The sequence below is a fragment of the Oryx dammah genome, unplaced genomic scaffold, assembly GCF_014754425.2.
Source record: "Oryx dammah isolate SB20612 unplaced genomic scaffold, SCBI_Odam_1.1 HiC_scaffold_13, whole genome shotgun sequence".
NCBI lineage: Eukaryota > Metazoa > Chordata > Mammalia > Artiodactyla > Bovidae > Oryx > Oryx dammah.
Window position 1 is genome coordinate 9,728,679 of NW_024070197.1, and position 11,650 is coordinate 9,740,328.

General features: G+C 43.7%; 1 protein-coding gene across 1 annotated transcript; it reads left to right on the plus strand.

Moving 5' to 3' along the window:
* Positions 1-438: 438 nt before the first annotated feature.
* Positions 439-6,641, plus strand: LOC120873088 (orphan sodium- and chloride-dependent neurotransmitter transporter NTT5-like). Its single transcript, XM_040253827.1, has 11 exons — positions 439-784; positions 1,205-1,362; positions 1,537-1,660; positions 1,835-2,010; positions 2,273-2,324; positions 2,460-2,739; positions 4,093-4,279; positions 4,665-4,866; positions 4,984-5,143; positions 6,226-6,423; positions 6,629-6,641. The coding sequence occupies exons 1-11, from the start codon at positions 439-441 to the stop codon at positions 6,639-6,641; spliced, it is 1,896 nt and encodes a 631-aa protein (XP_040109761.1).
* Positions 6,642-11,650: the final 5,009 nt, after the last annotated feature.

Genomic DNA, 11,650 nt, shown 5'->3' on the forward strand with positions numbered 1-11,650 from the left:
GATTTTAATAAGAATTATATTGAATCTATAGACCAAATTGGACAACGTGGACGTTGTTAGACTTCTGAGACTTCCAATTCACGAACATGTTAGGGCTTCTTTATTCTCTCAACAACATTTTATAGTTTGTGTGTGTGTGTAAAGGTCTTGCTTATTTTTTGTTATAAAGTTATTCCTCATAAAATTATTTTAAGTCTTTTGGTATTGTAGATGGTATTGTTTTAAGTTATTATTTCCTAGAGATCTTTTCTAGAGTGGAGACTCCATATTCTTACCACATAAGGATAAGAAGGTTGGGGAGGCCTCAGGGATTTTTTGCAGGATTAATCTCATCTTCCCTCAGCTCATAAACCTAAAGTCTGCAGTTCTTAATGTCCTTAAGGTCAGCGAGGAAGAAGGCCCCATCCCTGCAGAAGCAGGAATTAGAGTTCACCCAGGATGACAACTGTTAATGAAGACATGGAGGCTCAGGAAGAGAAATCTCAGCTGTCTGTACCTTCAACTTCTATATCCCCAACTGCTACTACCTCAGCTTACCAGTTAGTGTCCGAGATACCTACTGAGGACAGCCAGAAGTTTGACCTTCTGTCAGCACACGTTTGGTCTGATGAAGATAATGAAGACATACTGGAGACCCCAAACAAAGATGAGCCAAAGGATGAAGCCCCTCATGAACGACCAATCTGGGCCAATAAAACTGAGTATCTCCTGGCCCAGGTGGGCTTCTCTGTGGGGCTGAGCACCATCTGGCGCTTTCCTTATCTGTGTTTTCACAATGGAGGTGGTAAGCCTGGGGACCAGAAATCATGGACCCACAAGGGGGTGAGGAGCCAGAGACCTGTCCTGGCTACTCTGGGGTCTCTGAGATATGTAGGGGCTGAGGATTTGGGAAACTGGCCTAGGCAGGGGCCAGGTACCTGAACCCCTAGAACCTTGGGAGGGTGGGAGCAGGATATCTGAATACTTAGTTTCACAAGAATGGTGAAGCTAGAGGCCTGGGTCAAGGCAAGAGAGACTAAGTATCTTGGTCTTCCAGGAATTGGGGGCAAGACACCTGGGACTGTGAGGGATATGGAAGCAGTTGACTCTTGATGCCTGTGGCCCTGAGGGAGGTCACTGGTGGGGAACATGTCTTCCTGGCCCTATGAAGAAGTCCAGGCCAGATGGCTGGTCCTAAGAGCTCCTCCTTGAATCCCCTGCACAGGCAGTTTTATCATCATCTACATCCTGATGCTGTTCTTGGTTGGGATTCCGCTCCTCTTCCTGGAGATGGCAGCTGGTCAGAGGATGCGTCAGGGCAGCATTGGTGTGTGGAAGGTCATCAGCCCCTGGATTGGTGGTGTAGGGTATACAAGCTTCATGGTGAGGAGCTCTGGGCTGCCCAGGCCTACCCTTTACACCCCATCCCCATCCTAACCCTCATCCTGGAATGGGTCCCATGACTTCGCTTCCAAGGGTGAAGTCTATCCGGTTCCCCAGCTCTCCCTCCGGCTAGCCTACCTTTTTCCCATCTCCAGAACTCTTCATGGTCCCTAGGTGTGCGTCATCGTGGGCTTGTACTACAGTGTGCTCATGGCGTGGAATCTCTTCTATTTGGTTCAGTCTTTCCAGTCTCCACTACCTTGGTTATTGTGCCCCCTATCAAAGAATTCCAGTATTGGTGAGAAGTGAGGGAAGAAAAGGGCAACTGGGAGGGCTGAGAGGACAGAGGAATGACGCAGGAAGAGGATCCTTGGGAGAATACGATGAAATGGGACTGGAAGGAGTGGGTGGATGTGAAGAAGGGGGAGGCACACCTGCTCTTGCAGTTTCCTCCATGGCCAGTTCACCACAGATTCTGAATGTGCACGGACCAGCCCCACCACATACTTCTGGTACCGGAAGGTATTGAAGGCCACAGATGAAATTGAGATAGATGGGAAACCAGTCATACATTTGAGTGCTTCTGTCCTTGTGATCTGGTTAATCATCTGCATCTCCATGATCAAAGGGCCAAAGTCCACTGGGAAGGTGAGCTACCCTCTGACTTACTAATGCAGTGGACTTCCTTCTATCTGAGATCCCCTAATATTCTCCTAACTTGATGCCTATACGTCTCCAACTTCTCATTCCCTCTAATCTAACGTCCCTCTGATTCCCAATAGCCTTTGATCTTAGTCTACAGACTTCTGCCTCTGCTGAACTTTTCTTTGTGAATCATACTTCCTACTCAGATGCTGTATATCTCAGTACTCCTTCCCTACATCATCCTTTTCTCTCTTCTTACCCGGAGTCTCACGATGAAAGGCGCATATTTTGGCCTCAAGAATTTGTTGGCTACCAAGGTAAGGCATCACCCACCCTTTAAGTCTCTTATCCAAATAGTAGGGTTAATAGTCTGATAGAGACCCTCCTAGCTCCCTCTTTCACTCCCTTCTCATCTTCTGTCTCCATCATGGCTTGTCTCTCCCCTCTTACAGGGTACTATCCCCATTTACAGGGTACTTTTCCTTCTCAGGTTCCAGCCCTGTATTCTGTGGAAGTGTGGCGCCGAACAGGAAACCAGCTCTTTTTGTCCTTGGGCCCCGGCTTTGGCAGCTTCACAGCAATCAGCTCGTATATCCCTCGGTCCAATAACTGTGTCATCGATGCCTATGCTGTGGCTTTTCTCAACTTGTTTGCCTCACTGACTACCACAGTGTTTGTATTTGCTGTAATGGGCCACTTGGCCACAAAAAACAACGAAAAATGTTACTTGATGTGAGCCCAATCTTTCATATGGAGATCATCACAAAAACCCAAGTCTTAGAAATAGCCCACACAACTCCAGTCTAGGCTCCCATCACTCAAGGAAGTTGGCTGTCAATATGGGGTCCTCAGATTGGAGCCTCCTACACCTTAGAAACACCTGAATCCTACCACCTCTGTCTCTTTCAGAGATGCTTTTCTAAACTAGGAAATTTCCAAAATTGGAAGTTTTCAAAAGTGTGTTCACCCCATTCTTAACTGGAGGCTGCCATGGACAAATTAGAGGATACTTTCAGCTGAACCATTAGACAAAAAAGGGCCTGCTGCACCAGGGTCCCCATAGCCTGTTCCCCATTTTCTTCTCCTATAACGTTCATTCCAAAAATGCTCGTCAGACGTTTATAAAAACATCTCCTATCTACCAGCCCCTGTGTTGAGCTCTGGCAGCACAGCCAATGGTAAACTAGACTACCATTCCTGACCTCAAGAAAATGAGGAAGCAAATAGTAAACAGATAATCACAAACTAGATGAGGACTAGTAGTAGGGATGATGAGTGGATACAGAGGAGGAGCTACTAACGGAGCAGTCAGAGAAGGTTTACCTGTAGAGGCAATCCTGGGCTGAGTTTGTTTCCTAATAAGTAATCACTAGGAGTGTTCTTTCAAGTGTTTCCAATTCAAGACCCGTATATAAAAACATGCCATTAAAAAAAAAATTGGCCTATACCATACTACTTTTCTGCAGTTTGTTGATTTGTCCTCATAAGAGATCATGAATAGATTTCCATGGCAGTAAATAGTGCAGTGAGCTGAGTAAGGATTTGTAGGAATTTGCCAAGTGGAGAATGTTTAGGGGGTAGAATTGGGGTAGACTAAGTGCGGATAGATAGAGTAGGATAGTTCTAAGCAGAGAGAACATCAGGGACCAAAGGTACTAAGACAATTGAGAGAGCTCTGCAAGTTGAAAAAGGCTTAATAATTGAGGACAGCTGAAGTATAGAAGGTTGAGAGAGTTGTGAGTAAAGAAGTTGAAGAGGCCAGCAGGTCAAGAAAGCTGAGAAGCCATAACATTATCCTGAGATTGTCTAGTAGGAGGTAAAAATCTGAAAACCCTCAATGGTACTGTAGGAAAGACCCCTCCAGGAGTCTGCCTAAGTCAGAAATTCTCTGGCCTCACACAAACATTTCTGTGATTATGAAAATAGGTGTCATGCAGGATCCTGGATACCTAGGATTCAGTACAAGCCCTACTTTAATCAAATCAAAAACTTTAGGCTAGTAATTTCCCTTTTCATCTAGAGGCTGGGGGAGGAGGTTATTATCAAAGGCCAAATGGTTCTATATAATTCTGTTCCTGTCCCCAGGAATGCTAAAAAAGTGATGGATCTGGTCATTGCCCAAGTCCTGCCGCCTGAGGCCCACCCTCCAGACAGTCTGAACCATGATCCAAGCTCCATCTACCCCAAGTGGCTCAACAACCTCCCTGAACACATCAAAAACAGAATCCTACCCAACCTGATCGATTGCGACTTATCTAAGGAATTGAATAAGGTAGGTAGGGGGTTGGGGATAGGGCTGTAGAGTTCTCCTCAAAGCCCCCAGAGCACCAGAAACTTCCACATTGCTTAGGTGTCTGTACAATTCAGAAAGGCAATTCTCAGAAGCATCTTGGACAACCAAGACCAAGATTCATAGTATCCTTTTGTGATAAGGCAGTTGTAGCCTTTGTAGCACAAAGCACTAGAATTCATATAAGCTTCTTTACCCCAACCCCAAAGAGTTGCTAGAGGAGGAAATCGTCATGCCTCAAGGCCAGATGAGTATAATAATATCCACGATCAGGGCTACAGATAGTTTCTAGAGGAGAGGATGGAAACAGAGTTAGGGCTCCCCCGACCGAGCTCAGAGCCCTCACTGTTCTTTCCTTCATTCACAGGTTATGATCGGTCCAGGTGTGGTCATTGTGATATTTAGTGACATTGTCTCTTTGTTTTCTGGACCCACCTTCTGGTCCATCATTACCTTCCTGTTGCTGGTGAACCTGGGGCTGAGCACTGTGATAGGAATCATACAAGGCATCGTCACCCCTCTCCAGGATACGTTCTCTTCCCTCAGGGAGCATTCAAAGCTGCTCACAGGTACTCTGACCTATGACTCTACTCCCACCTATGGCCATCATTTAGTTTAACCTCAGTGGGACTTATACAGCACAGGTTCGATACTGACCTTGATTTATATCTGATGTTTCTCTCCAGTGGGTGTCTGTGTGCCTATGTTCCTGGGTAGCCTCCTTTTTGTGAGGCCCTCAGGCAGCTACTATGTGAACCTACTGGATGACTACTGGGTGTCTCTGCCCCTTTTCTTCATCGTCATCTTGGAAACCATCGCCTTGGCCTGGATCTTTGGGGCCAGGAGGTGATGTCCCAATCCAGGAATTTCCTGCCACACAGCTAAGAGTCCCTTTTGCTCTCACTGCCAGGCTCTTATCCCAGGGCATATGGAGAGATCCCAGGAGGGTGGGAAAAAAGAAGAGCATGCTGGTTCCAGGGGAATATCAATATAAAGTGGGAAAGTGGCGAGCAGTCTATATCAAGTCCTAGGGGCTCCTGAGCTCTTTTTTCAACCAGGGTAGTGTGGACATCTGAAATGTATAATCCCTCGCTTCTGAAAGCTTGTTCTGTGGACCAGTGGCATTGGCACCACCTGGAAGCTTATCAGAAATGCAGACCCTCCAGCTCCACCCCAGACCTTTGGATCTGTATCTGTATTTTAACAGGAACCCCAAGGGATTCACACTACCATTGGAGAAGCCCCGTGTAATCCAAGGCTGGCAGTGTTTATAGGTGATAGTGACTCTTGGCATCAGTTTGTTCATTCATGCAACCAGTCACTCTCAAATATTTCTTAGAGCCTCCTATGTGCCAGGCAGGCCTTGTGGTGAGTACTGGGGGATACTGAGATCAATTAAATATAGTTTCTGCTCTCAGAGTCCAAGGAGAAAGACATATCCTTGAGCAGGATGGAGGCAACTGAGGGCACTCTAGAAACACAGATTCTTATCTAAAGAAGATTGAAGAGTCAGTCAAGGAGAGGATGCATGAATAGAATATAGAAAGATGAAGGAGAAGTTTGTCAAGGGAGAGAAAGAGAGAAGGGTGTCCTAGGCAGAAAGAACTTGAATTGTATGTATTGGGATTAAGAAGGTGCACCAAAGAAAGCTGGATATGTGGGCTTAAAGAATCTACTTTCAGGAAGTTGGGCTTTTATCCTGAAGGGTGATGGAGGAGAGAGATTTAAAAGAAAAACCCTGGGGCTGGGACAGAAACCAGACTGAAAGTGGATGAATTAGCGGCAAGAAGACTGGTTGTGGAGGAGTGAATAGAAAGGTTTAAGAAATGTTAAGGGTTTTCTCCCAGGTTAGGTTTGGACTGACCCCCACACCAAGGCTGGGTAAGGCTTGAATGGGCCTCCCAAAGTCTTGTGGCCCTTCCTCCTAGGTTCCTGACAGACCTGAGTATCATGATGGGCCGCCCCATCTCCCCCATCTATCGTTGGCTGTGGTGTTTTCTGTCTCCACTTGTGCTGCTAGTCCTGTTTTTAAGCACCCTGATTCACCTCTCTGTGAAGGAGATCACCTACTTGGCCTGGGACTCAAAAATTGTGAGCCTCCCCCCCCCCCCCCAGACCCCCCTAAGGTATGGACATGAGACTTTTCAGTCCACTTTTTTCCTCCCCACTCCCACTCCTAAATCCACTCTTACAACTAGGACATACTCTTCTGATTCCCTGGGGATTCCGTCATTTAGTCTGGTGCCTTGGTTTGGCTCCTATCCCTACCCTCTTCAGCCTTCCACTTTAGAGAACCTGGGCATTCTAAACCTTCTTCCCTTTTCTCCATAGTCACATGAGGTGACCCGAATTTATCCATCATGGGCTAAAGCCTTGCTTATATTCTTCGTCATCATCACCGTCCTGCCTGTCCCTGTCTACTTCTTTTACACCGTCCTCATTCGGGTGGCTTCTCCTGTCTCCATGAGCCACAGTACGGCCATAATAACCTTCCAACCTGAAGCTAAGGGGAACTCACCGAAGATTGGTCCACGGCTTCAGTTGAGGCAAAAAAGGCAAAAGATTATTAAAATGGATAAACCAAAAACAGAGGGAAAACTTTCTGTCCTGTGAATAAATCCTATTGGAAATAAAGACTTGGTTCATTTGGCACAACATCACTCCTTTACCAAGGTGGAACTGTCTGGTTGGCAACTTGTATTAGAAGAGGCAAATGCAGAAACTGCTAATGTAACTGGACCCAAATACCAGTTTTCCTGGACTGGCAAAGTTTTTCTGGCCTGATAGGGATTAACATAGCAGTCATTCCCTGTATTTCCCACACTTTCCCTCACCAGACCTAGAATAATGGTGTTCTAGCCTTCTGGTATTTGGTTAATGGTAAATGCTGATATTACTTCTCCTACGCTACTTTCCTCTTGGAATTGGTCTGCATAAGGTCTGGTCCCTATGAAATCAGAGGAAAAATAATCCTGGTAAATTAATCAGTTCAGTGAAACTTTATTTTTATCATAAAGAAAATCCCAGTTTCCCGTATTGCCTCCCATTGACTGTTAAATTCAAATGCTAGAACCCCAGGTCCTCTCTTCCTGGTTCTTCCTATAAGTATACTAGACCAAATAGAGTAGAGTCACTGATTATGGCAAAGTAGTTAACTATCTGCTAATTGGTGAACTTGTCAGTATCTCTTAAATACCAAGGGGCTTAAAACTTTACAACATCGTATTTTCTACTAAGGTGGGAGTTTGGAAGAAGGATATTTGGCAGGGAATGAGGGGGACAGTAGAGGCTGACTGCAGAAACTGAAGAAAACCCAAGGAGGACTCATTTTGGGCAACGTGACAAAAAAATAAGACAAAACATGCTTTATTACAAGACACCTAAATGTAGCATAAAATATATCAACCATCCTCTTCAAGTGTGTAAATGAGCTTAGAATAAATTAGAAGAAATCTTTAAGAGGCCAAAAATTAATTCTAAACTTGAATTAAGATAGGTAAGGTAGTAAAGCTAGTAATCACTTTGGGGGAATTGCCACTGTCTGGTAAGTTAGGGATTTTGATTTCAAAGGCTAGGTGTAGACAAAGCCTTGGTTCCATGAAAGAAAAAGAAACCCCTGTACATAGAAAGCTTAAGGGCTGTGCTCTCTGTGAAAGAGTTAAATAACAATAAAATGTATATGTCTCTTGCTGTCTTTGATAGGAGAGAAACAGTTTATTTTTTGAGAATTTGTAACTCTTACGTGCAATTTTGGTTCAAATTCACACAACTGGCATAATCTGAAAAATCCAAGTTTGGATGAGCATAAAAGGTGTCTGGTGGATAGCACCTTGCCCCAGCACCTGTCATAAGTATGTATAAATAATCTTGGGGAAACACAACTTCTACCAGGCTTCATAGGATTCCCACCAATAAACTACCAATGAACATGAGATAACAAAAAGAAATCACAAAATACGCAAGGAAATGAGGCACCCTAAAGGGAGGATTAGCAGCATCAACAATGAGCAGAATCAGACCTGCAAAAACCTTATATATCAGAATTATCAAGTATATAATATAGAATAAATGTGCTTAATATGTTTAAAGACATAAAGAAAGAGTTGAAATTAAGAACAAAGAGCAAGAGATTCTCAGAAATGATCAGGGTATTTCAAAAAGGATCAAAAAGAACTTTTAGAAATGAAAAAATCATTTGGATTTAAGACATCAATGGGTAGGTTAAACAACAAATTAGAAAACTAAGAAGAGAGACAAATCTAAAGAGAACATAGTGATGTAGCACAGAGAAACTATGGCATTAAAAATATGAGTTTAAACCTAAGTGTCCATTGGCAGATGAATGGATAAAGATGTGGTGGTGCTGCTGCTGCTAAGTCGCTTCAGTCGTGTCCGACTCTGCGCGACCCCATAGACAGCAGCCCACCAGGCTCCTCCGTCCCTGGGATTCTCCAGGCAAGAACACTGGAGTGGGTTGCCATTTCCTTCTCCATTGCATGAAAGTGAAAAGTGAAAGTGAAGTCGCTCAGTCATGTCCAACTCTTCGAGACCCCATGGACTGCAGCCTACCAGCCTCCTCCGTCCATGGGATTTTCCAGGCAAGAGTACTGGAGTGGGGTGCCATTGCCTTCTCCAAAAGATGTGGTACATATATACAATTGAATATTACTCAGTCGTAAGAAGGAATGGAATTGGGTCATTTGTAGAGATGTGGATGAACCTAGAGTCTGCCATACACAATGAAGTAAGTCAGAAAGAGAAAAACAAATATCCTACATTAATACACATATGTGGAATCCAGAAAAATGGTACAGATAAACCCAGTTCCAGGGCAGGAATAGAGATGCAGACAGAGAACGGACATGTGGACACAGGGCAGGGGAAGGTGGGATGAACTGGAGGACTGGGTTTGACATCAATACACTGCTGTGTGTAACATAGATAGCTAATGGAAACCTGTGGTATAGCACGGGGAGCTGCTCAGCTTGATGCTCTGTGGTGCCCTGGATGGGTGGGACTGGGTGTGTGGGGAGATTCCGAGAGGGAGGGGATATATGTATGCATAAAACTGATACATATAGCTGATTTATGTCATCGTGCAGCAGAAACAGGAGAAGGCAATGGCAACCCACTCCAGTACTCTTGCCTGGAAAATCCCGTGGACGGAGGAGCCTGGTAGGCTGCAGTCCACAGGGTCGCACAGAGTCAGACACGACTGAAGTGACTTAGCAGTAGCAGCAGCAGAAACACAACATTGTAAAGCAATTATACTCCAATAAAAAAAAATATGAGTTTAAGAGACATGGAGGATAGTGGGACAAAGTTCAACACACCTCTAATAAGAATTCCAAAAAGAGATCTTTGAAAGACTACGGGAGAGACAATATACAAAGACAAATAAAAAGATGACCATATTCCCCAAATCAAGGAAAGACTCAAATCTTTGGACTGAGGAAATATAACAAATTGAAAAGATTAAACAAAAGGAAACCGCAGTATCCCCAAAATAAAGAGCAACCAGGCAGAAAAGATATTACCTACAAAGTATCAACAGAAACAATAAAAATCTATTATTAGGACTGGAAAAGAGTTTTATTTGAGCCAAACTGAGAGCTGCAGCCCTGGAAATACAGAGTCAAGAAGCACTTGAATTGTATTCTGCTAGACTACAAGATGGAAGTGGCTTATAAAGGCAAAAACTGCAAAATTATATGTTTTTTAAATCAAGATTATAATCAGAGGCTGCAAGAAATAAAGATGCTTATTAAGCAAGGATTGGTTGGGGTCCAAAATGGTTGCCTAGTTTTACGGGAAGACCTTGAGATCTCAGGTTGCAGCTGACAGCTGCTAGCAGACACTGTTTTGAGAATGGCTGGTGGAGTCTTTGAGTCTGATACAGTCCAGAAAATTCAAGTTCTCAGTGATGGAGGAACCTGTCTGAAACCATACCCACAATGGCCATCCAGCTCCAATTTGGATGCCTGAACTGCAATTACTCCACTTTTACTTTTTAAAATGCATTATTTTTTTTAATGGTTAAAGCAGATGTACAATGACTCAAAGGACATGAGTTTGATCAAGCTTCGGGAGTTGCTGATGGACAGGGAAGCCTGGCATGCTGCAGTTCATAGAATGGCAAAGAGTCGGACACGACTGAGCGACTGAACTGAACTGAACTGAGCCATATATGTTTGATAGGCCACAGGCGGGCTGTTTTGGTTATCATAAAGCTTAAGTTACATCATGTATAAGTTAGAATGACTTTCATATACCTCAATATGTGAAAATTTCTTCCATCAAAAGGAATGACAGGGCTTCCCTGTTGGTACAGTGGATAGGAATCCGCCTGCCAATTCAGGGGACACAGGTTTGATCCCTGCTCCAGGAAGAAGCCACCACAAGAAGCCCTCGCAATGCAGCGAAAGAGTAGCCCTGCTCTCGGGAACTGGAGAAGGCCCTCCTGCAGCAGCAAAGATGCAACGCAGCCAAAAATAAATAAATAAAATGTACAAAAAGGAATGACAGTCCACAGCTGGTTTCTTATCAACTACAAGAGAATCCAGGGTACAGCAGAAGAGTATCTGCCAAGAAGTGAAAGTAACTGTCAACTTAAAAACGTAAATCTAGCAAAAACAATTTCTCCAGAACAAAGCAAAATAGAGATTTTTCAAGGAAGCGCAACAGTTTTCCACCCACAAATCTTTGGTAAAGAACATACTTCAAGGAGGACTTCCCTGGTGGTCCAGTGGTTAAGAATCCACCTGCCAGTGCATGGGACACAGGTTTGATCTCTGATCCAAGAAGATTCCACATGCTGTGGAGCAACTAAGCCTGCGCATTGTAACTACTGAAGCCCAAGGGCCATAGAGCTCATGCTCCACAACAAGAGAAGCCACTGCAATGAGAAGCCTGTGCACTACAACTGGAGAGTAGCCCTCAAACATGGTAATGAAGACCCAGTGCAGCAAAAAAACTAATAATTTTTTTAATTAAAAAAATTTTTTTTAATTTTAAAAAACAATATATCTCAAGAAGTAGTAAAATGATCCCAGAAGGCAGCTCTGAGACCTGAGACAGAAGAAATGCTGAGCCAAGAAAATGATGATAATGTGGGTAAATGTAAACATACATATTAACTCTTATAAAGCAATAATAGCAATAGTTAATTTGTAAGGTTAAAAAACTGACAAATAGCTAAAATACTGGGCAGCTATATATAATACATAGCTAGAGATGGAGAATGATAAACTCGGCAGAATGATAAACACTGATCTTTAGACTTTGATAAAAATGCATGTTAAAATTTCAAGGATAACTACTAAAAAAGGAACAATTTATAATTTCTATATTAGC